This window comes from Beta vulgaris, chromosome 6 (genome assembly GCF_026745355.1).
Source record: "Beta vulgaris subsp. vulgaris cultivar EL10 chromosome 6, EL10.2, whole genome shotgun sequence".
NCBI classification, from domain to species: Eukaryota; Viridiplantae; Streptophyta; class Magnoliopsida; order Caryophyllales; family Amaranthaceae; genus Beta; species Beta vulgaris.
In genome coordinates this window covers 48819892-48846503 of record NC_079207.1, presented here as the reverse complement: position 1 = coordinate 48846503, position 26612 = coordinate 48819892, and the positions used below count along the sequence as shown (strand labels likewise).

The following is a 26612-nucleotide window of genomic DNA, read 5'->3' as shown; positions in this document are numbered from 1 at the left end:
TTAAAGATTATCATGTTTGTATGAAATAATTGATGCAAGCATGTAGATGGGAACTTTAGCTATTAATTCACATGGGGAATTAATATATTATTGAGATTGAATCATGTTGAATCATGTGTTCTCTTACGGTATTATTTTCACTACGTTACCGTAGGCCTTATTTGGTAAGTTGCTAAGTTATGCCTTTGAAAGGTAAGATTGATTGTTGGCTAGGTTCAACAAATTAAGAAAGATTGAAATTAAAGAAAGTAATCTTGGATTGTAAATTGTGTGATCACTTATTAAATCCTAAGATAAAAGAAGTTCACTTGTGAATGTTTGATTGATATTGTTGTGTTACTTGTGTGTGTCATAACAAGTAATAAATTATAAATCATGTAAAGTGTAAATTGGATAGTAATAAACTTTAGACTGGTGCACGTATAGAGTTGGAAAATCAGAAGTTGGGGTACATGGTGAGCGTGCCATGGCTTTTTCTGGGTAATGGATTGATCACCATTCATATTTTTCAAAGGTTCCTCGATATCGCAGGTCATTCCGAAATACGATGTCGCGCCCGTATTTCGTCTTCATAGGTGAAGGCAAGTTTAGATAAGACAATTCCATCCAATAACTATTCCATTAAAGTAATAAAAAGATGTTTAAAGTTTAGTTCAGTAGAAGTTATCTGCAGAAAGTTATGTTGTTATATTATTATTTATCCCTGCATGTTATCTATTAGTATCATGTTAGGAATGTTTATGTAATAATATGTACTACTCAGCTTTGCTGATTACATGCTTTGTTTGTGATTGTTGATCATGACTTTGCCTTATTGATCCTGTGATGACCCATTTTGGTGAGCAGATTCTTTAGAGCATTGATATTTACAGGTTCGTAGATGTTGCATCATTGAGAATCTGGAAATGGAAAGCTTGTGTAACATATTATTATATTTACTGCCTTAATAGAAACATATTATAATAAGTTTGGCTGAAGTAGTAGACATTTATAGTGTGTTTGGTTTTAAGTACTTATTTATTTATTATATTAAAGTATGAAGTTTAGTTATATGTTTTCCGCTGCAAAATTTTGAATAAGCCGATACGTTATCACACGGGCGATAATACTTGGGTAATTCTCTATGTTTTATGTTGAAAAGATAATTCTGAAAAGGGAGAATTATTGGGGTGTTACAACTTGTTAATTTATTAATATAAATGATGATTTGAAGCATTTGTCAGATTGCGTATGATTCGATTTTTTTGGGAAATTTGCGTTGTAAAGTTAAAAACAGTCGAAGAAAAGTTAAAGGGTTTTGGTTAACATTGACCCCTTATCCTTTTTATGTTAAAGTTAACAACAAATATTAAATTCTTGATATTTTTTGGATTTGTTCTCATTTCTTAAGATGTTTTATGTTGAATGAATTTTTTTATCTTTCATCGAAATTATTCAAATTATAAAAACGGGTAAGAATGTAAGGGTCCTTTTTATCATGTTTCGCCCAGAGGCTACAAAATGTCAGGAATGAGACTGTTTAGAATTACGGCGTAAGAAGAGTCCTTAGTATCCCTCGAAGACATAGAGGAACTTGCGTTGGTAGGCAGAGTGCTTACTATCACTAGGGGAGGGGGCTAGTGCCACTGCTACGAAGATCCACCCCCCCTCTCTCCTAGTCATGTAGCATCAAAAGTTACACCAATTTTTCAACCTGTAAGTAATCATGTTCCCCTTACTTGTGATTAGTGGTGTCAGAAACAGATCTGACCGCTGGGTCAACCTGATTCTGACCTGACTTGAACCTGATTCGACCTGTGAAGGTCAGTCCCCAGACCTGATCGAAACCTGACCTGGGATTACCCAGACCTGACCGGCACCCGGCAAGATTATATGCTGACCTGTTCAGACACACCTGCTTTCAAACCCGAACCCGACCGTAATCAACAAGATATTATTAAAATTCAATTATTTTTTTATATCTACAAAATTATTTAAATATGTTAATTTATAAATTTGCTTACATTTAATAATTAATTAAATAAAAAATTAAATTACATTTAATTTGACTATTTGAGGGTTACCCTTTCAATGTCATGTATTGGTTTATATTTATTTTCATTTATTTTTGAATTATTTGTGTGCGTTACACTCTTGTTTTAATTTGACATTTAATGATGTATATTATTAAAGTCACAACGTCTATTAACATTTTTTTCTTATCCAAATCTTTGATGTAATTTTAGTACATAACATTTTTTTGCTTATCCAAATCTTTGATGCAATTTTAGTAGGTGTCAATTTTGTAACTTGGGATAAGATTATTTGATCGCTTTTCGGCTATTAGTTTCTTAATACTTACTAATGTCGTCTTATTAATTTACTTGTTGCTTTGCATAAAGCAAATGCTTCCATAAAATATTATAGTTTAATTATTACACAACATATAATTAAGAACTTAGCTTGTTTGATTCAAGAACAAAATTAGACAATTGAATCAAGATAATATAATATTATAAATTAAATCAAAATACAATATCTTTTAAAATGTTGCAATTGATACATATAAAAAACTATGTAATAATTGATATATTTTCTCCATTCCGTTTTAAATGAAACATAACATTGTAATTTATAAACGTCTGTTCCATCAAATACATTCTGAGAAGAGGAATGAAGTTGATAAACATGCTTCAAATTCAACAGCATACCATTAAAAAAAACATTACTCACAATTAAAAAAAGAAATTAATGTCTCTGTTATACCAAATTAATTCATCATAAAACTACAACAAAAAAAAGAAATTGATGTCTCTGTTATACCATTAAAGTAAGGAAAAGAAATTGTTCGTAAATTGAAATAAATTAAGAATATATAAACTAAATTATCAAAGAGAAACATGACTGAAATGAGTAATTACAAAAATAATTCAAGGAAAAATTCACAGCTTTATACATTTGACAGATCTAACAAAAACAACTACAAAAATAAAAATCGGAAATCATTCAAGAATTAAAATGAAATTAGAGATCCAAAACCCTAACTTGACCGGAGCTTCGACTTCGAAAAATTGTAGCTTAATGACGGCGAAGATGAGAGGGTGTATTCATAAACATGAACCTCAGCACTCTGGCATTGTTGTTGTAAGGGAAAAAAATCTACATCCAAACCTTTAAAAGATAAATTTGACTAATGGCAAACATCTGGAACCCCTTACATCCAAGTAGTAGCTAGTGCCTAGTAGCTACTGGCTGATATCCACAACGAATCCTGCATACAAAAAAAACTATGTCTACCCAGCATATTTTACCAACCAGCAAGTTTTTGGATTATGTATTCATCTTCCAAACTCTGCCTTTAGCAATATCGAAAAAAATTGATTCACCTCCACTTAGGAGTAGTTTAGACTAATAACCAAAATTCCTAAATTTGACTGATTGACTAAATCTATTGAGGGTGGAATGGATGATGAGAGAGGCTAGCAGACGAGAGTGAGAGATGAGAGAGAAAGAGCATCAAAAAAGGGAGGAAGGGTGGTGGTGGCGGCCGAATTCCGGCAAGGACAGAGAAAGGAAGGAAGGAGCAGCACAGTGGAAAGAGCAGCGGCTGAACATAAAGAAATAGGATTTTTAGGTTTAGAGGAGAGATGGGAGAAGGTAATAGGGTAGGAGGGGATCTAACGGTTCAGTTTGTTTTATGACATGTATCCAACGGTTAATATTCATAATCCGTGTGCTTTGTGTTATTTTTTTGTGTGCCCTTGATTATGATGATCTAACGGTTTGGATTTTTCCCATTATATGATTTTGGATTTTGCCTTAAGAAAATAAATAATCCTACCAAATTATTATTAATAACAACTAATCTCCATGTTTCACATCCCTAAACCCCAAATCTCATACCTTATTATGACCCCATTTTTCAAATAATAATATAATTATTTATAGTAGTAATCTCATATCCACTAATTGATCGTATATTGTAGTTAATATATAATACTCATTATTATTATCGTTAGTTATGCTATTAGAACATATTAAGAGTCCATACTCATTAATAATCAATCGCGTATTAGTTAGAATGATTCCAATATTATTATATCGTACTAAAGTATTTAAGTCTACTGATAAAATAGTTTGTTTATAGTCATTATATACAAAGTTAAGACATATAGCTCAAGTAGATGTTTTTTGTTTCAAAATGCATTTCTTATAAAGACGATTAACTCAAATATTGTATTGTTATCTTAATTAGCCTATCAACTACCATTACACATTCATTTAGTATAATATGTAATTTGAATCATTGAAGTAGATTTTTTTTTATGAAACGCATTACACTCGAGGACGATTATCATAATGATTACCCACTTACATTGACTAATCTATACACTAATCCATTTGTATTACTTTGTGTTTATACAAATGTATACTATCTAGAAATGTAATACATTGATCTATACAATATCTATGCATTGACATATAGTCGAAATGCAATACATTAATCTATATACTAATTTAGTTTAGCCTAGTGATTACCCCCTATATTGGCTTCTGTCACGTTATACTCGTATTAGCTTGTGTTGATCGACTTTAATCATCATTATCACCAATTATGATCACATTATACTCGTATTGTTTTTTGGTCAACGATATGAGATTTAAGAAATGATAATGCTTATGGACAAAGGAATAACCGAGTAACTGATCGACTAAGTGTTAAATTACTATATGGTTGTGCAACTTATGAATCCGGCCTCCTTGTAATCACTTAGGCCTCACATAACCGGCGTTGTAAACACATGAATGTATGATTCTCATTTGTTATAGTATTATAACATATTATAGAGTCTTATACTAATTTATAATCAATATAGTATTGGTTTGGTTTTACAATTATTTTGATATCAATCTTATATTAAAATGATTCGACATATTAGTATTTATATTGTTATTATTGTTAGTATTTCTGTTCTTATTTGTATTCCTATTGCTATTGTTAGCCTTGTTACTATTACTGTTATTATTTGTATTTTTATCTATTATCATTGTCGCTTTATGTTTATTAGTATTATTATTCTCATTACCATCATAGCTATTTACAAACTTATATATCAATCATAATGTTTAGTAATAAATCATCAATATAATGTTTGAAATTAATCGTCTACTCGTTATTATTATCATTGGTTATAGTATATAATATTAAAACATATAAAGAGTCGTTCTAGTCCTTTACTCATTAGAGTGTTTTACGCAGTTGATTATTCGAAATAAGAGTTGACTAAAAGAATACACTAAACATCACGGTAATCAATATAGTGTTTTTATTGGTTTTTCGTTGTCATCCATATATTTATCGCGCGCGCGCGCGCACACACACACACACACACACACACACACACACACACACACACACACACACACACACACACACACACACACACACACACACACACACATACACACACACACACACACACATATATATATATATGTCGATCTTAATACTTTTATTAATATGATTCGTTTACAAAATACATAACAAAATCAAGATGGCCAGATCAGGAGTTACCCGAAGTTGAATGGACGTTCAATAGCGAATGGACCCGATGTTTCACAATGATCGAACTAAGGTCATTAGTAATTCAACCCGACTACATTTGACTTAACGCAACCGTACATGAAACCTAAATACGACCTGCACAAAGCGGGAAAAAATATCAACGGGTGATCATATCCGGGATTGGATTGGTTTGTAAATGGAACGCTCAGACCTGTTCGGCACCCGGGAATCCAATGATTCAAATGTGTTCGACCCAGTTGAACAAAACCTGACCAATCATGACCTGGGGCAGTGACAATCAGAATCCTGACCTGTCCGGGTATGACCTGGTTCGCCGTGGGTATACCCAGAACCTGTTTAAGAACCTGTTTTGACACCACTACTTGTGATGTCGGTTGTGGGGACTTCTCAAAGTCATCTAGAAAAGTAAAGATTAAAAAAGGTGGTCAATAAGAAATCGGGGGTTTTTGCTATTGAAGGGATTGGGGTAATACAAAATAATTTCACTGGTGACAAACGAAAAGTAGTTGACGAAATGGTAATTGATGATGAAAAATGCAATGTTGAAGCTGTGAAAAAGAGCAGGATAACTGATGGTTTAGTTGATAATAATGATCCGACTATTGTTTCGGAGGAGGTTGGTTGAACCTACCCCGCCCATCATTATCAATCTCTTATGTTAGAACTGCCGGGGCTTGGGCAGCCCCCGGGCAGTTCGAACGCTCCGTAACTGGAGTAATGTACATAGCCTTAACGTGCTGTTTATTTCGGAAACGATGATTCGTGGTAGTGTATTAGCTAAGAAATTGAAATCTCGTCTTGGGTTTAGTAGTGCTTTTGTGGTGGACAGTGAGGGAGGAGGTTTGTGTATTTTCTGGAAGGATGAAAAGGTGGGTTTTTCTAGTCTCGTACTCCAATAATCACATTTACAGAGATCTGTCGATGGGTGCTAGGAGTTTGTGGCGTTCTGTGGGTATGTATGGATGGCCTGAAGCGGCGCTGAAACATAAGACTTGGGAGCTCATGCGTGCTATTAGCTCTTTTGAGGGTCCGATGTTGTACGGTGGAGATTTAATGAGGATTGGTGCTCGAGTGAGATTAAAGAGGGAGCGGGAGGTGGGAGGCGTGCGATGTATATTTTTGGGAGGTGATGGAGGATTTAGGATTGTGTGACTTGGGCTACGTGGGATCTTGGTACACTTGGGAGAGGGGTAATCGCCTCAACACCGACTCCGAGAACACCATGATCTTTATTGCAAATTCTCAGGCGTGTAATCTTTTGATTCTTTTCTCTCAAGCGGGGGTAGAGCATGTGACCCGATATGCTTTTTGGCTTCTTGATCTAGAGTGTGAGAAGGTACTTCGTGAATCTTGGTTTAAGGATGGTGGTATGAGCGTAACCTAAAAAATTGAGTCTTTGGTTATGCGTGTCAATGGCTAGTGTAGGAAGCAACTGGGTGATTTTGGTGTAAAAATTAAGCTTAAAAAAGATTGATGTATGCTTGTTCAGCAGGGCTCTTCCGAGGAGGCGAGGAGGATAGTGAGTTGAATGTGTCTCTTCTAGCGAAACTTAATGCTTTACGTGAGAAACAAAAAGCTTGCTGGTATATTAGATCTTGTTTCAGCTATCAAATATGGGGATAAGAATACGAAGAATTTTCATCATAAAGCATCTCAATGAAAATTGCGCAACTACATCCATGGTTTGTATGATAAAGAGGGTTGCTGGCAAGAGGATGAGCACGAGATTGAGGACATTATATGCGACTATTATAGGACTTTGTTTAATACTTGTAGGCTTACTGTGGCTAGTATTGACGAGGTCAGCCAGGATCTTGAGCTGAGAGTTACTGCGGATATGAATGAAATGTTCTCCCGTCCTTGCATAAAGGATGAAGCATGGGCTGCTCTAAGTCAGATGCCATAATCCCCCACAAATTTAAGAATTTCATAAATATATTTAAATGTATAGTTATTTAAATTTAAGTATATTTTAGTATTTAAATGATTTATTTCTTCAAAAGTTGACTATTTGAAAGTCAAAGGAATTATTTTAATGATTTAAAGAAGTTAAAATATTTTGTCTAGGCATGCTTTGAAAAATATTTGGAAAGGTTAAAACACTTTTTGGATTTGGAAAAGGAATGTTAGTTGGGTAACGGGGAACCCAAACACTAATTTCATTAATCATTAAACTTTATTTGACCCCAATCACCTTTACCTAAGCCTACAGGAGGAAACTATAAAAATCCCAAAAACCCCACTTTTTCTCTACTTCCTCCCAGGATCTTCACCCCTCTCTCCTCTTTTTCTTCTCTCTCTTCTTTCTTCCTCCACCAGTTCTCTCTCTCGACAGCCCTTGTCCACCGCCAACGACCAGCCAGCCACCACTGTCCAACTGACCAACCGCCGCCTGCCCTGCCGGTGTGTCTCTCCTCTTCTTTTTTTGGTTTGGTTAATTTCTTCCTCCTCAAATTATTTTCACTGCAAAGTTTATGTTTTTAAGATTTTTTTAATAAAGATTATGTTAAAAGTTATACTTTAATGATTTGATTGTGAATCATAATTTATGTATTGAAGAAATAGAAATTTAGGTTTAATTATTATGTTTAAGTTGGATTTTTAATTACCAAAGAATGAATTTTTAGGATTTTAAAGCTTGGAAAATCATAGTAGTATATTATAGTTTATGAGATTGGTTGTTCTTATGATTTTAAATATATTAAAGCATGTTAAAAAGAGTTTTAATATATGATATGTTGCTGGAGATTTGAAAAGAGTATTGTTGATGGAGATTTATGATTTTAAAACATGAGTTTTGAGAGTTTTTGACAACTAGTATAATATACTATATTAGGAGGCTTTAGTATTTAAGTTTTAATGATGGGAAAGGTTTTTAAACACTTTTAAGAAGGGAATAAAGAATTCTATCATTGCTATAAATTTATAATGGATTGATTGTGGATTTATATTGGTTGTTTTAGGCGGAGAATTCTCTTTAGGCGACTTTTAAGGTTGTGAAAGTCGCCACATAATTTTTCTGCACAAGGTACGTACATACCTATGTGTTGATTGGATTAGTATTAATGATTCTAAGGATGAGAATTATGTAGTATCATGTATAGGAACTACTATGATTTCATATATGATTTCCATTATGCTAAATTTGCATGTTTTATGCCGTTGTGTGAAACATGTTGATTATAAGATTTATATTATGTTTGTATGGAAGATTGATACCAGCATATGGGATTTGGGAACTTTATTGTATTAATTCATACGTGGGATCATGATTAAATCATGATTAAATGAGTTTATGGATGTATTTTCGAGTGAAATTTCACGTATGCCGCCTGCTAGGGCTATTAAGTTCACCAGAAACTTAGTTCCTGGAACTGCACCAATATTTAAGGCACCTTATAAAATGACACCTCTTGAGATGAGTGAGTTGAAGATGCAATTGCAAGAGTTGCTGGATAAGGGTTATATTAGGCCTAGTGTGTCATATTAGGGAGCTCCTGTACTGTTGTGAAAAAGAAGGATGGGAGTATGAGATTATGTATTAACTATAGGGAATTGAACAATGTAACCATCAAGAATAAGTATCATTTGCCTAGGATAGAGGACCTGCTTGACCAGTTGAATGGAGCAAGCGTGTTCTCGAAGATCGATTTGCGTTCGGGATATCACCAGTTGAGGGTAGCTGATAAGAATGTACCTAAGACTTTGTTTAGGACACATTATGGTCATTATTATGAGTTCACTGTAATGCCGTTTTGGTTAGCCAATGCTCCTGTCATATTTATGGATTTGATGAATAGGATATTCCATGAGTTCTTAGATAAATTCGTTATAGTACTCATTGATGATATTCTGATCTATTCGAGGAATGAAGTAGAGCATGATTAGCACTTAGGAAGAATCAGTTGTATGCCAATTTATCTAAGTGTGAGTATCGTTTGGAGAAAGTAGCATTTTTGGTTCACTCTTCGTCTAAACAGGGAGTCTCTGTAGATCCTGCTAAGATCCAAGTTATTAGTGAATGACCTACTCCGAAGAATGTGTCAGATATCAGAAGTTTCCTAGGTCTAGCAGGCTATTATAGGAGATTTGTGAGAGATATCTCGAAGATAGCGAGGTTAATGACCAATTTGATGAAGAAAGAGTAAAAGTTTGACTGGAGTGAGAAGTGCGAGGAAGCTTTCCAGATTTTAAAGGATCGTTTAACCTCTACACCTGTTTTAACCCAGGTTGATGGAAATGAGGGATTCGAGGTGTATAGTGATGCATCAAAGAATGGTTTGGGATGTGTGTTGGAAAAGAATGGGAAGGTAATCGCGTAGCATCATGTCAATTGAAACCGTATGAGGCTAAATACCCTACACATGACTTAGAGTGAGCTGCTATGGTGTTTGCCTTGAAAATTTGAAGGCATTACCTTTATGGGGCAATCTATAAGATCTTTACTGACCATAAGAGTTTGAAGTACATTTTCACCCAGAAAAACCTCAATATGAGACAGAGGAGAGGGTTAGACTTGATTAAGGACTATGACCTAGACATCCAACATCATCAAGGGTAAGCAAATGTAATTATCGATGCCTTGAGTAGAAAGTCGAGCCATAGCATGAATGCCTTGGTAGTTTTTGAGGAATTGTTTCGAGATATGCAAACGCTTAGCCTAGAAATCTTAAATCTTAGGGAGATCGAGGCAAGATTGAGTGCTTTATCATTGGGATTGTCAGTTTTCGACGAGATCAAAGAGGGTTAAGTTGGAGATGAGCACCTAGATAAGATTAAGGAGAATATGAAGCAAGGTAAGGAAGTCAATTTTAAGATCCATGATGATGGAAGTTTTAGGTTTAAGGGAAGGCAGTGTGTACCACGAAAATGTGATGAGCTTAAGAGAAGACTTATGGATGAGGGGCGTAATACTCCATATTTTGTGCACCCTGGGGTGACAAGTTGTATAAGGACCTTAAAAGACCTATTGGTGGCCAAATATGAAGCATGAGGTCGCTGAATTCGCGTCTAGTGTCTAACCTGTCAGAAAGTAAAGATAGATCATAAGAGACCCATGGGGAAGGTTCAATCCTTAGAGGTTCCTGGATGAAAGTGGGATTCCATTTCAATGGATTTTGTGACTGCTTTGCTTAGGACGAGAATTGGCAATAATACTATTTGGGTTGTTGTAGAATGTCCAACGAAGTCAACCGTGTTCATTCCAATTAAAGAGACATAAAAGAAGAAGCAATTTTCGAAGACGTATATTAAGCATGTAGTGAGATTGCTTGGGGTTCCAAAAGATATCAATTCTGATCGTGATTCGAGATTCCTCTCGAAATTTTGGCAAAAGGTCCAATTGAATCTTGGGACAATATTAAAAATGAGTACTGCCTTTCACCCTCCAATCGATGGTCAGACTGAGAGGACTAACCAGACCATGGAAGATATGTTGAGAGCGTGCGCTATTGATTTCCAAGATAGTTGGCATTACCAATTAGATTTGACTGAGTTTTCATACAACAAGAGTAACCATGCAAGTATTAAGATGGCACCTTTTGAGGCACTGTATGGAAGGAGTGTAGAACTCCCATTTGTTGGAATCATGTTAGTGAGAATATAGTATTGGGGACATAATTTATTGAGGAGACTGTCAAAATGTCAAGTTGATTCATGCTAGAATTCAAGCTGCTCAAGATAGGCAAAAGAATTATGTCGATTTATAGTGAAGAGAAGATGAGTTCGTCATAGGTGAGAAAGTGTTTCTGAAAGTATCACCAACTAAAAAGGTTCTGAGATTTGGGAAAAAGGGGAAACTAAGTGCCAAATATGTAGGCCCATATGAGATTTTGCAAAGAATTGGGAAGGTAGCTTATAAGTTTGCTTTGCCAATGGAATTCGAGAAAATGCACGACGTGTTTCATATTTCCTAGCTCAAGCGTTATGTCCATGATGAGCGTCATGTTTTGGAACCTTAGAGAACCCAAATTGATGGTAGCCTCACGTATGAGGAAAGGCATGTGAGAATTCTTGATAAGAAGGTGCGTAGTACATGCAATACGGATGTAAATAACATGAAAGTGCTTTGCTCTAACCATCTGAAGAGGCAACGTGGGAAGCGAAAGACGAAACGAGGGCGTAACTCGTTTTCTTTAATGGGGGTAGAATGCGATAGAATTTCGCACCTTTTACCTATTTGTATGGTATTTTTATGCTTATACTGGCAATTTGCACATTTTGGTGGAAAATAAATAGATTCTCCTCACATAAAGTGTGTTCATGAGTAACACAAGTGATTTCAAAGTTGGCAAAAGTGTGTACATGAGTGACAAGTATTTCACAAAAGGAAGTTGAGTTTTTTAAAAATTCAAAAAGGTGTCAATTTTCATGTCAAGTTTCGGGGAGAAACTTCTTTTAAGAGGGGTATATTGTAATCCCCCGTAAATTTATGAATTTTATAAATATATATTGATGTATAGTTATTTATATTTAAATATATTTTAGTATTTAAATTATTTTTTCTTCAAAGGTTGACTATTCAAAAGTCAAGGGAATTATTTTAATGATTTAAAGAAGTTAAAATATTTTTTCTAGGCATGCTTTGAAAAATATTTGAAAAGTTTAAAACACATTTTGAATTTGGAAAAAGACTCCTAATTGGATATGGAGAACCCAAATACTAATTTCACTAATCAATAAACTCTATTTAACCCCAATCACGTTTTCCTAGGCCCACAAGGGGAAACTATAAAAAATCCCATAAACCCCACTTTTTTCCCATACAACTTATTTTCTCTCTCCTTCCTCCCAAGATCTTCGGCCCTCTGTCCTCTTTTTCTTCTCTCTCTTCTTTCTTCCTCCACCGATTCTCTCTCTCGGCAGCCCTTGTCCACCGCCGACGACCGGCCAGCCACCACTGCCCAGCCGACCGGGTGCCGCCTCCCCCGCCGCTTGTCTCTCCTGTTCTTTTCTTGGTTTGGTTAATTTCTTCCTCCTCAAGTTATTTTCAATGCAAAGTTTATGTTTTTAATATTTGTTTTAATAAAAATTACGTTTAAAAGTTATAGTTTGATTATTTGATTGTGAATCTAAGTTTATATAATTTATGTATTGCAGAAATAAAAATCCAGATTTACTTATTATATTTGAATTGAATTTTTAATTATCAAAGCATGGATTTTTGGGCTTTTAGTATCATATTATAGTTTATGAGATTGGTTGTTCTTCGGATTTTAAATATGTTAAAACATGTTTAAAAAGAATTTTAATGTATCATATGTTGCTGGCATTTGAAAAGAGTGTTGTTGATGGAGATTTATGATTTTAAAACATGAGTTTTGAGAGTTTTTGACAACTAGTATAGTAGTACTATCTTATGAGGCTTTGATACTTAAGTTTTAATGATGGAAAAGGTTGTTAAACATTTTTAAGAAGGGTTTAAAGTGTTTTATTGTTGTTGTAAATTTACAAATGATTGATTGTGGATTTATATTGGTTCTTTTAGGCAGAGAATTCTCTTTCGACGACTTTTAAGGTTGTGAAAGTGGCCACCCAATTTGTCTACACAAGGTACGTACATACCTATGTATTAATTGGATTAGTATCATGATTCTAAGGATGAGAATTATATAGTATTATGTATAGGAACTACTTTGATTTCATACATAATTTCTATTATGTTAGATTTGCATGTTTTATGTCGTTGTGTGAAACATGTTGATTATAAGATTTATATTATGTTTGTATAGAATATTGATGCAAGCATATGGGATTTGGGAACTTTATTGTATTAATTCATATGAGGGATTAATATATATATATATATTATTATATATATATATATATATTAATTATATATATATATATATATATATATATATATATATATATATTGGTTTGCATCATAATTGAATCACTACTTTATAAGAACCGATGGCCTTATTTGGTAAGTTGATATTTTATACCTTTGAAAGGTTGATTGGTTGTTGTTTAGGTTCAACAAATAAGGAAGATTGGATTAAAGTTGGAATTAATCTTGGGTTGTTAAGTTGTTTGATCACTTATCTAATCCTATGATAAAAGGGGTTGTTTATGATTCTTTGATTATTACATTATCTGTATTCACTAGTGGAAAAAACCTTATATGTCACTTCGTAACAGATACGGTTTTTGTAAAACCGCATCCGAAAAATCAACATCAAACATGGGAAGGAAACCTGGGAGGACAATATGAGCGGTCTTCTTGTGGACCGCATCATATTACAAAATCTAATGCGATTTTATTAAATTTGATACGGTTTGGTGGACCGCATCAGGTTTTTGTACTTTTTAAAGCTTAACTTTCCACGTGGCCCATGTTCGTGCGTGGCCCATGTTCTGGCCCATGTTAACTAATTAAACTTAACTTTCAGCGTGGCCCATGTTCCTCCCTCATTTTCGTCCCAGCCTCTTAGCTTCCCCCTCATATTCTCATAACCCATTCCCTCTCTCCTCTCACAAACCCTAAAACTCTTCTCCTCAACTCCCTCGCCTCTTCCCCCTCTCAACGTTATTTTCATCATCAACAACGCTCCTCCGTCATCAACCGCCGCGAACTTTCTTCGATCTCAACGCTCCTCCATCGCTCGTCGCTGTCGTCTTCGATCCTAACGCTTCTTCGTCGCTCGTCGCTATCAGTGGCGTTCTCCTCCGTCGCTCGTCGTTGTCAACAACCACCGCCAAGAACCGTCGCTAGATCTAGAGTTGGGTTTATTGATTTTGTTTTTAATTTTCATTTTCGTCCCACTTTCTTATTTTCGTTTCTAATTAGGTTAGTTTTAAGTTTATAATTTTATTTCTGAATTTTTGGGGTTTTTAATCTATATTGTAATTTTGTACCTTTTTAGATCTTAGGGTTTCAATTTCATATTTTAGTTTTCATTTTCGTTTCAAAATTCTGTGTATAAGTTTCATTTTGTATTTTTTTAAATTTTATGTACTCCTCCGTTTTTTTAGATGTTACACTTTTCAAATCACGAACTCCTAGGTAACTTTTGGAGAGGAGAGAGACAGAGAGAATGAAAAATAAAAGGGTCACATGTGAACATGTGATAGGAGAGAGATAAAGAGAAGTTATTACCCAAAATAAAAGTGTAACATCTAATTTATAACTTCCTAAAATAGAAAGTGTAACATCTAAAAAAAACAAGGGAAGTATATGTTTTTAAGTTTTTATTATTTTTCTATATAACGTTTTTCATTTTTCAGTTTTAAGTATTAGTTTTTTTTATTGTATTTTATATATATAAAATTGTTGAAAATCTTATATAGGAATTTTTTTTTTTGTATAAACCTTGTGTGTTTTAATGCTGTGTATATAATTAAGGGTGAAATGTTGAGACTGTGTTTTAATGCTCTGTATATAATTAAGGGCTGAAATTTTGAGACTGACTGGTGTGAGTGACGGTTACCCTTCCCCATTTTCTGATGCAATCCTATTCAAAACTGCATCAGTATCTAACGAAAATGATGCGGTTTTGGACCGGATCGGTAATTTTATCAATACTGCTGCGAGCCCATCTGATGCGGACCAAAACCGCGTCAGTCAGCCCGGTTTTGACCGCATCAGATGGAATTTTTTCCACTAGTGATTGCTTGTGAGTCATGACAAGTAATAAATTGGTAATCATGTAAAGTGAAACATGAATAGCAATAGCTTTAGACTTGTGCATGTCTGATGTGTTGGACAAGTAGAGAGTTGGAGTACATAGTAGTAGCCCATGGCTTTTCCTAGGACCGGAGTGATCATCGTGTCCTATTTTTATTTAATAAACTTCCTTGATATCGTAGGTCATGGGAATACGGAGTCGCCCCTGTATTTCGTCTTCCAAAGGGAAGGCTGGTTTTAATTAGATAACTCGTTCCATTGACCATTCCATTTAAAGTAATTAAATTGTTGGTTGTGAAGTTTAATTCAGTAAAAGTTATCTGCAAGGTTATTTTATTATTATTTATTCCTGTTTATTATGTCGTAGTATCATGATAGGATTACTTATTTGTAATTATGTAGTACGCAGCTTAGCTGATTACATGCTTTTGTGTGTGTATGTTGATCATGGTTATGCCTTATTGATCCTGTGATGACCCATTTTGTTGAATAATCTATAGGGATCAATAGTGCATATCCTTCTACAGGTTTGAAGATGATGCATCATGAATTCGGGATTGGAGAGCTTTTGTAGATTCTTTATTATACTTGGATTTGATATTTTCATAGTTGACTTTGACTATTGTCGTTAGCTTTTATTTTGGGCTAATTTTAGAGTTGACTTTGTGGTTGACTAAGTTTTATTTATAAAGCTTATTTATTATGTTGTCCGTTGCAAAATTCTGAATAAGCCGATACGTTACCACACGGGCGATAATGCTCTGACGATTCTCTACGTTTTATATTAAAAACGTATTTTGGAAAATAGAGAATTGTCGGGGTGTTACAGATGCATCCTTTTAAAGCACTAGACAAGCTATCTTTTAGCAGACGTAAGGTGTATGGCAAAGTGGATCGGAATTTCTGAGGTGTCTGTTGCTGAGATTGGGGTTCGCGAAAACTTGGGTTTAGTTGATTATTAGTTGTGTCTCTTCGGTCCGTTATTCTTTTGTGGTTAATGGAAGTGTTTGTGGTTATGTAGCTCCCTCCCGGGGACTCAAACAGAGGGATTTGATATCTCCCTACTTGTTTATTCTGGTAGTTGATACTCTTTGTGCTTTGCTTTCTAAGACTACGTTGACTAAGGAGGTTCATGGTGTTAAGGCAAGCCGGAATGGTCCTGAAATTTTTAACCTGTTGTTTGCTAATGACAGTTTGCTCTTTGCTAGAGCTACCTGACAGGAATGCAAGAGAATAGTTGATATTATCAACAAATACGAAGATTCATCCGGACAAAAAATCAATATTATATTGAGAAGTCGGAGATCAGATTTCCTTTAACATATATAAAGGTGTTGTGCAGAGATTAGAATTGACGGAATTTATGGCCATGAGACAGGTTGACAGACATCCAAAATAGGGGTTCCCACCGTTGCTGGAAGATCAAAAACAGGTGTTATTTGCTGAGATGAAAGATTGTACCTGGAAGAAACTTTAAGGTTGGAAAGAAAAATTACTTTCCCGTGCGAGGAAGGAGGTGTTACTTAAAGATGTTATCCAGGCTATTCCCACTTACATCATTGGGGTCTATAGAATTCCGAGTGTTATGGTTCAGTCTATCCACTCTGCAATGGCTAGATTCTGGTAGGGTCAAAAAGGGAATGAATGTAAAATGCATTGGAAGAGTTGGGATTCCTTGTGCTCTCATAAATGTTTAGGGGGCCTGGGATTTTGAGATCTAGGTGTTTTTAACGAAGCCTTACTCGAGCATCAGGCTTAGAGGCTAGTACAAGCTCTAGACTCACTATTTGGTCGGGTAATAAGAGCTAAGTACTACCCAAACTCTTCCTTTCTATCTTCTTCCCTCGGTCTTGTTAGCAATTATTCGTGGCAGAGTATTTGGGGTGCTAAGTCGTCGTTGAAGAAATAGATTCTCTGGCGTGTCAGGAATGGACTGAATATTAAAGTTTGGGAGGACCCGTGGGTGTTGCAATGCGGGAAGTCGTTTTTTGTTGGGAGCTTCAGTTGATGGTGCGGAGTGGGTTAGTGACTTTATTGATGTAGATGAGAAAGCTTGGCGGGCAGACCTAATCTTAAATGCTTTTGAGGAGGAGGATACCCGAGCTATTCTTGCGATCGCCATTAGTGAACGTTTGCGAGAGGACAATATATCTTGGGCTTTCACCAAGGAAGAAAATTACTTTGTGAAGACAGTGTACATGGTGGGTAAAGGGTGCAACTTTGACAATTAGCATCAGGCTTGGGTTCAGTTATGGAGTTTGGATGTCTCACCCAAGGCACATCACTTTATGGTGGAGAGTGTGCACTACTACACTCCCGTTCGCTCTCTCTTGAAGGCTAGACATTTAATTAATGACAGATTTATGCGCAGTCTGTAAAAACTGAACCATAGATGTTGATCTAAGCTTTATATACCTACACAGTAGCACAAGATGCGTTGGAAATCGGTGGGCTCTCTAATATTGTGTCTTCGTTTGATCAGGCTACGTGGTTAGATTTTGTGCGAGCTGGGCGAAATTAGATGAGCGGTAAGTTAAAGCAATGTGCTTTATGGCATGGTACATCTGGTACCGCAGGAACCAATGCACCTTTGTTGATACGTTCATTGCTGATTCGGTGGTGGGTGAGAAGGCGTGCAAGATTGCTACAAATTATGGGGGAGTACAAAGAGCCAATTTATGGTGTTCCTGTTGCTCATATGGCTTATAGTCCGAGGAGTTGAAGTGCCCCTCCTGAGGGTGTGATAAGAATCAATGCGTACACGGCAGCGGGAGATGGTGGGTGGGTGGGTGGGCTTGAGGGTGGTTACGTGTGACAACAAGGGGCAAGTCTTATGGCCCGCTTCTCGCCGCTGCCATGCCTAGTGGCCACTTGAAGTGGCAGAAGGAAAATCCCTCTTATTTGCAGCAAGGCTAGCACACAATCGAAGGTTATCTCTTGTTATTAGAGATGACAATGGGTCATGGATCCGATCCAGACCCGCTAGGACCCTACCCATTTATAAGGGTTTGGGCCCAGGACTTTTTGAGCTTAATGGGTCGTGGTCGTGTCTGGGTCCCGGTGACGGTGAGCATTGGTCCGGTCTAGATCTGGGTTCGGGTCCACATATGGTAGACCCCGACCCGACCCGCAAACCCATTTACATATTAGAAATTTCATTTACCTAAACTCTAAGGTTTTATGACTTGTGACTTTGTGAACTCGTTATTGTTGTAACTCCATCTAACACTTGTAACTTTGTAAGTTGTAACATTTTAAGATTTTATGAGTTAATTTTTAAAATTTTGTTTCGATAATGCTTTAACCATGGATTAGAGGTGATCATGAGACGGGTACGGCATGGTTCGGGTCCGTCTGCGTCAACAAAAAAATTGCCCATTGACCGGGTCGGGCCGGGCCAAAATTTAGTGCCCAAAGCCTGCTATTTCGGGACAAAACGAGCGGGTTTTTTGGGCCGAAATTCGGATCGGGCCAAAAAATAGACTAAAAAGTCATTTTTGGCTTGCCCAAAGCAAAAAAAAATCCGGGTCGTGCCTGACCGCGGGCCAAAAAATTATGTCCAAAACCTGCCCGAAAATCGGGTCAGGCCAAAATGATTAGCTCTACCATGGATGCAGGACCTATATATACTAGGGCGAAAATTTTTAATTACATATATTCAAAAATGTGATGAAAACTTAAAACTAATAACGACCCATTTAGGATCAAGTTAGAACCCGTGGATCCGCTAGACCCAATGGATTTGGGTCTGGGTCTGAAAAATCTAGACCCAACGGATCTAGGACGGGTTTGGGTCTATAAAATATAAACTGAGCTGGGTCGGGTTCACATACTCCCCCTTGCCAGCCCTACATTTTATACTTGAAACTGATTGCTAAAGCTTGATATCAAGACTCTCTAAAGGAGCTTTTTTTTCCGGTCTTGATTCTATCTTAGAAGATGTATTGTTTGTCTGCAAAAACTTTATGTTTGTAACTTGGTCTCGCGAGATTTATTCCTTTTGGCGTTAAGCAACGGTGGGAGTGTCGTGCCCCCTCCCCCCAAGTTACTTATTGACGTTTTAGTCCTCTCTTAAGTAATGCACAACACCTTTCCTCTAAAACAAAAAAAATAATACAAATAGTACAATCGTTACTTATTTGATAATCCCTTTTTATAATAGAAGAATCTTGTACTACATATGTTCTAAAATAAGTGTCACGTTGACTAAATTGGCACTATTTTCACAATCAATCTCTAGCAACTAATATCTGACAGATGATAGCTAGTACAACAGCTGACAGTTACTTCTACAGCTAACAGCTATAGCAACCTTTATTTTTGCCGAACATCCTCTTTGACTTTATTTTCTATCTATGATATATATAGTCAAGTTGGGTCTTGTTAGAATTCGTCTCAATGTGTACTTTTCATATATTAACTTTCTATAATTCTTACTTATGCACAATTATAGATATTAATGATCCAATAAGTTCATTGTATTACGTAAAAAAGTGAATGTAACACTTATTTAGGAACAAAGATAATGTGATAAAATTGTCTCACTATTAGAATCAAATTATGCATATATAAATATATTAATATAACAAAAAAGACTAATGTCCCCAAAATCGAAGTCGAATTCGATTGTCAGGCTTTTATAGTATTCAACTCCAACCCTCCTCTAAATCAGACTAGGGCCATTTAAACAAATCAGATTCAAATTATCTTTTTTTTTTTTTTTACAGTTGGTTCAGTTTTTTTTTTTTTCTTCGAATGCGATCGAACCAAGGTCGAATCTTGGATTGTTATCCCTATTTTCAAGGTTCTTTATCTTACCTTTAAAAAAATTTAAAAAACCAATTACATAGTTCTTTCCCCCGAGGGGATGTTCAATTGTAGTAATCCATCTTTGCATTCTAAATTACAATGGTAAAAAAACGGGGAAAAGAATTTGAAAAAGAGAAGTTACGCAAGGCATCAATGAGTCAAGAAACACCACGCATTCACAATAAATAGTAAGCTTCAGCCAGTTCATAACATGCTATATTTCAACCCAAACTCCGACTTCGAAACAAAACTCATATCGGCAAGACGGACAAACTAGGACGAAGAACAGCATGGCTTCTTCGCAGTTGTCTCAGATGCTCCCCCTACCACTATTGTTTGTCCTCCTGCAAGAGCTGCAGGTGCCGCCTCATTAGTAGAGAGCGATTTCTTGCTAATGATTCGGTATATCTCGGAGAGGATAGTTTGGAATGCCTTTTCAACATTTGTTGCTTCGAGGGCAGATGTTTCTATAAAAGAAAGGCCCTCTTTCTCAGCAAAACTCTGAGCATCTTCCGTGGCAACAGCACGTAGATGCTTAAGATCAGTCTTGTTTCCAATAAGCATAATTACGATGTTAGCATCAGCGTGGTCTCGTAGCTCCTTTAGCCACCGGCTCACATTGTCAAATGTTGTTGGTTTGGTCGTGTCATACACTAGAAGAGCACCAAGTGCACCCCTGTAGTAGGCACTTGTAATTGCCCTGTATCGCTCCTGACCCGCGGTGTCCCATATCTGAGCCTTTACAGTTCTTCCTTCAACCTATCGAAAGATAAAACAAACTACATAAGTTTATATTAGTTATTGCAGTTGATACTAACTGATGGCACAAAGGACACTGCATATATATTACCAATTAACCATAATAAGACCACCCACCATCACATAAAGTGGACTGTAATAAAAGATAGAGCACAACAATCATATATTTGACATGGTTATAACAATTGACTCAATACATTAGACAGTAAATCATCAAAGAAGCTATAATGCAAGAAAGAAAAAGAATGTCAATCATGAGAATCTGAGACACGCCAATTTGAGCAATACTTAGGGATGGATGAGATATTCACAGAATACTGGAGAATCTGATGCATCAACCTTTCTGCAGTTTTAATTAGGCTAGACAAGTACTAGGGCTTCGTTTGGTTGAGTGTAAATCATTTTCAGTGTAAAATGATTTTCAGAGAAAACAATTTACAATGGAAAACGCAATTCTAAAATTAGTTTTCCGTTATTTGGTTCCATGTAAGAAAAATGATGAAACAAAAGGAAAATGAAAGGGAAAGTAAGGACGTCGTGAGAGGAGTGTACAAGAGAGATAAGGAAAAGAATTTTTCCTTCATTTTGAAGGGAAAATGGTTTTCTATCAGTGGGAGATCAATTTTACTTTTAAGGAAAATTGTTTTACACTCATTTGCAAACCAAACAATGTCAAATTGAAAATAGAGGTAAACAATTTTTCTAGGAAAATGTTTTACGCCCTACCAAACGGAGCCTAGATGTTTGTGCTCACATAAGAATACATTTTTATGGCTATAGACTGCCAAATTCTAACTTCAAGAGAGACAGTAGGAAAAGATGAAGGAAACTAGATAAGAAACACAAAAGGAATGAAAGAAGCTCTTTCGATCCAGCTCTTTTTATTCTTCCTTGTTTACTATTATTATTATTATTATTCTTTATTTTTATTATTTTTTTTTTTTTATTTTATACTTTTTTATTATTATTATCATTATTATTATTATTATTATTATTATTATGGGGAGGGGGGGGGGGGGGATTAACTCCCCCACTAGGTATTCCATTCAATACAGGTTATATTTTCTACAATGCAGTCATAGGATAGTTCTCTACTTATATCTTCTACAATCTACAAGTCAAACTCACTTCAGGCTTAACTATCTAAATTAGACACAGACAAAAGCAACCTTCTCGGCCAATTAATGCAAATCCAGGACTGTGCATATTGTGTAAAGATGCGAGGGAAATGCACCTCTTAAGGTCTCTTGGTAGATGCCTAGAACAGTAGAACACCCACGTATTAGTTCAACAAATGAGAGGTCATAAGCAATTGAAACTTCAGTTTCGATGAAGCCTACTGAAGACTTCCAAATTTCCAATATCCCTCTTTACAAGTTCTGACGTAAGATCTACAGTTTCTCAATTGTCAGTAACTCAGTATGCTGACAATGAGATTCAGGTTCATCAAAAATGTCAAGTAATTAGGTTATATAAGATACTCTATCAGCAAATAAGTCCCGCATACTAACTGAGATCTAGTGACCACGATTTACCCCCTTAACTCTTGTCAACCCTAAAATTTGCCCCCTTAACTTTGAATGGTAGCAATTAGCATTAGGCTCTGTGAGTTTTTTGTATAGTGCAATTAGACCCTAACTCCAATTTCCGACAAGATTGTGGGCGGAAATTGATGGGTGGCATTTTCAGTGATTAAAATCCTTTTTTCTTCACCATATATTATCTGAAAATAACTTTATACTCCCTCCGTCCCTGAAAGATCTGAACACTTGTTGGGACATGTAGTTTAAGGTGATAAGTTGTAGCGTGGTTCTCAAATGTTATTTTATTGAAAAGGTAGATGTGATAGGAGTTGGTGGGGTATTTTTTATTGGAGGAGAGAGAAAGTTGAGTAACTTTTTATTGATAAAGATAGAGTGTGGGCCAAAGGAGTGTAAAAGAATTAATATAGTAATAGTGAGACCATGCCAAAAATGTAAGAGTTCAAACCAATTTGAGAAGAACATAAAAAGAAAGTGTTCAGACTATTCTAGGATAAAGGGAGTACATCATATACGATAATATGAACCTTAATAGAAAACCAAAAGATCGACTTAAGAAATTAGAAAACCAAAAGATCGACTTAAGAAATTAGAAAACCAAAAGAGTGAACAAGCAACAAACGAAATAGGTTGACATACAACCTCAGTGTAATTAAATTTTCAGTCAAACCATAAATGATATCCACTACAATTATCTAAACTGATCAATATGAAACCACACCCATTTCACATCTTCCTCCCAATATTAGATTTGAGAACTCTGAAGGAATGCATAATTCTTGATCCAAAATAAACCTGAGCCGTTGGGTGGTGGTGGTTAGGTCATGGATGAGTGAGGACAGAGAAAAATCAGTGGGAAATTTTGAGGGGTGATGCAAGAGAGTGATGAGAGCTGTTGCATATTGTAGAATTCAGAACAATTAGAACAGGGCATCAGCTAAATACATAAAAACTAAAGAAATGTATTGGAGATTCGGACAGCCATGGAGAGTACTGGAGATGGAAAAGATGAAGTTGAAACCTCCAGTGTCTAGGTTGGCTGGAGAGAAAACAAACGTCTTTTATGTTCTAATTTCATTGATTAGGTCGTGTTATTTAGTTGAACTTTGATGTATAAAGTAATTACATGCATGGGAAAAAAATTGTTTTTTCATTGATTAAATGTCATGTCCTCATTTTCTGGTACTAATTCTGCCCGAAAATTGGGCACGAAATCTATTTTCACTTTGAAATAAGTCAAGGGGACTAACTGCTACAGAATAAAGTTGAGGGGCGAATTTCACTATTGACAAGAGTGAAGGTGACAAACCGCCACTTTTGCTCCCCCCAGGACTTCCTACCCACGCACTCACACATACACACACACACACAAATACAAAATGCCCAAGAATGGCAAGCAAGTCACTTTTATTATAAAAATGATGCCCAGCTAAAAGTGTGAAATGCCACACCTACCTTCTTTGATATAGTAGGCGGGAATTACTGATGACAAAGAGAGGCAAGAGACCAAGAATTTCATGACATATTTTTTTAAGGAAAAACCGAGAAACAAAAGTATATCTACCTTGAATCTACATACTTAAAATTCTAAAGTAGAAGCAAGTGAAAGACTTTTTTTCCAAAAAGTGAATCCACCAAAGATAACAGCTCAAACAGAGCTCCCTCCATCGTTCTCTCCCCAGGACACACTCTTACACACTAAAGATAGAAGCTGGTTGGGGAAATGCTTCAAAAAGCGTCAAGTTTAAGTGAAAATATACAAAAGAGCATGCAATTAGTATTCTTTTTTTTTAAAAACAAGGTTTGACTATAGGTGGGAATGATGGCAAAGCAGAAGGAGACCCTTACTGGAAGACATAGATATCAAGATCATTATGTGTGAAAAACTGGGCAGAGCTCCAATTGCCTCTATTTAATTATTCTGTTTGGCAAAGGATCATCTAATATTCGAGATCCTGATTTCCTTCCTTGCATACGCTCAGTATTTTTTGTGCAAGACACAATTGTCATCTCCTCACCGGGCACTTGTTGAATATGACTCCAATTTTTTGTATGATATTGTCTTACATACAAAATGACCGGCGGAGCACCACTATCAGCTACTTTACAGCAACAGAGGAGGAAATGGTATAAAGAAAGAATCAGTATGCCCTCAAATACCATGTGCAAAGCAATGGAGTACTTATTCTACATTCTCATTAAGACAATAATCTAAAGAAGTCAGAAATAGTTTGCACACCGTACGTACATCTTTTTGTAAAACAAAATCAATTGATATTAGTTTGAAAAAATCCATAATGAAGTAAGACACAAACTTGACCAAGACAACTTCAGATAAATTTAATGTCACACCTAGAAGATATATTACAAATCCCCACTCATTCTAGAAAAGCAAGTGAAGAAAACATTTGACTTCAGACTAAACATCAAAATATTACTATTAAATTATGGGGCAACATAAATTTTACATGACAAATGCAATATAATTATGAACATACTTTCCATCCTACTTCCCACAATATAAGATCTACCAACATGAAAACAAACAGATCCACCGCTCCAAATCACAACAATTAAAAGAATTCTTGAAAAATAAAAGCAAATTTTCAAATATAAGTAGAATCATGCCTGTATAACTCACGTCAATCAAATGTGAATCAATTAAGCAAGAGAAAATAATATTCAAGAAAAGAACACAAGAAATGAAGTGAAATAAATTGCACCCACGTAGAAAAAACTGTCAAATTTTCAGTTGAAAAAACCCAGAAGTCAAAATGAACAAATTTAATTTTTACAGTCCTGACCCAGTTCGAGAATTACACAAAAGAAAGCAAAAAAAACAGGTACCAAACGAAAAATTGAAGTAAGAGAGAGAAACCAGTTAAAATATGGAGTTAAGAGAGAAAGGGGTGTTAAATTTGAGGACCTGAAGAGTACGAGTGGCAAATTCGACGCCAATAGTGGATTTAGATTCCAAGCAAAACTCGTTGCGCGTAAATCGAGAAAGAAGATTGGATTTGCCGACACCAGAGTCGCCGATCAGTACTACTTTGAACAAGTAATCGTATTCTTCTTCCGGTTTCCTCGCCATTGTAGTTTGCTGCTATTTTCTCTCCACTGAATGGTGAAGGATGATTTTCCCTCTTTCCAGGAATTGGGTTTTTTCTTGAGAGAGACAGTGAGGTAGGAAGAAAGCTGGCTAAAGTACTGGCATCATGGCATGATTTTAGGACTATTCATTTTTTAAGACCCTTTTTTGAAATTTAAAATTAGATTTTGCTGTGTTCCATAATCCATTGTGCGACCTAAAAAATTGAAATTCTGTGTACAATAGTCTTATTCCAAAGGACTTGAGCACACAATTGGATACTCAACTTTGTATTTTATTTCTGTTTGAGTACTGAACCTTAAAAAGTTTAAGTTTGGTACTCAAAACTAACATATGTTAGTTTGGTACTCATCTTTACAAAGTAAGCGTCATCAGCAAAAAAAAGATAATTGTGACGTGGCAAAAAATTAGTTAATTCAATATATTAAAATTCCAGCCCAATTCTTCAACTATAAAAAAAACATATACACATTGAAAAAATAGGCCAAAGTAAAACCATAGCAACAAAAATAATTGAACATCCAAAAAATCCAACACCTTGTAAAAATTGCCATATTTTTGGAGCTAGCTAAAAGATGCAGACAGTTTAATTCATATAATTCTAAGTTCCCAAATCCATCACATAGTTAGACATTAACAAACCGGATAAAGTAGTTGTTTAAGTTCTATTGTTTACCCCCACAAAAACCACAAAATCATTAGTTCTTGCGTTTGAGTTAGCATGGGGGATGGAGAGGTTGATGATTCTGGTTGCTTTTCAATTGAGCAGCTACTGTTGGAAGTCAGCTAGCTACAAGCGGACACAAAAATGAGTTGAAAAGTGATTTCTATTGACAGATGTATAACTCAAGTTCCTTAAGCTAAACTCAAATTGCCTCAGTATCAAACTAATTTGTCATATCGAAAAGTGTTGTGAAAATGGCAAATCTAAACCTATGTATTCCAATTACATGTTTCCAATGACCAAAGACAGCAGACGACAATCATTCTCAGGGAGTTATAGAGGCAAATGCTTACACTTCACAACAATTAGTTCTTATAGCAGCTCACACAACAATGAAGCACTAAATTTGCACAATCAGACCAAAAACCTAACCAAAATTCACTAGCTTAGAGGTCAAATTCACTAATTTCTACTTTTCATAACAAGTTGGAGTAAGAAAATGCAATTAATCACAAAAAAAACAAAATTTAATTGAT

At 35.6% G+C, this 26612-nt stretch overlaps 1 protein-coding gene across 1 annotated transcript; it reads right to left on the bottom strand.

The window, feature by feature from the left end:
• Nucleotides 1–20157: 20157 nt before the first annotated feature.
• LOC104896691 (ras-related protein RABA2a) lies at nt 20158–25532 on the bottom strand. Its single transcript, XM_010683460.4, has 2 exons — nt 25230–25532; nt 20158–20762 (listed from the first exon to the last, which is right to left on the bottom strand). Exons 1-2 carry the CDS (start codon nt 25392–25394, stop codon nt 20277–20279), a joined length of 651 nt encoding a protein of 216 aa, XP_010681762.2. The 5' UTR covers nt 25395–25532; the 3' UTR covers nt 20158–20276.
• Nucleotides 25533–26612: the final 1080 nt, after the last annotated feature.

Bases quoted from the DNA above. Each gene is read 5' to 3' on its own strand.
- LOC104896691 (XM_010683460.4), bottom strand. From the start codon at position 25,394: ATGGCGAGGAAACCGGAAGAAGAATACGATTACTTGTTCAAAGTAGTA. The intron at 20,763-25,229 runs GTCCTCAAATTT...ATCTTTCGATAG, and splicing joins TTGCCACTCGTACTCTTCAG to GTTGAAGGAAGAACTGTAAA.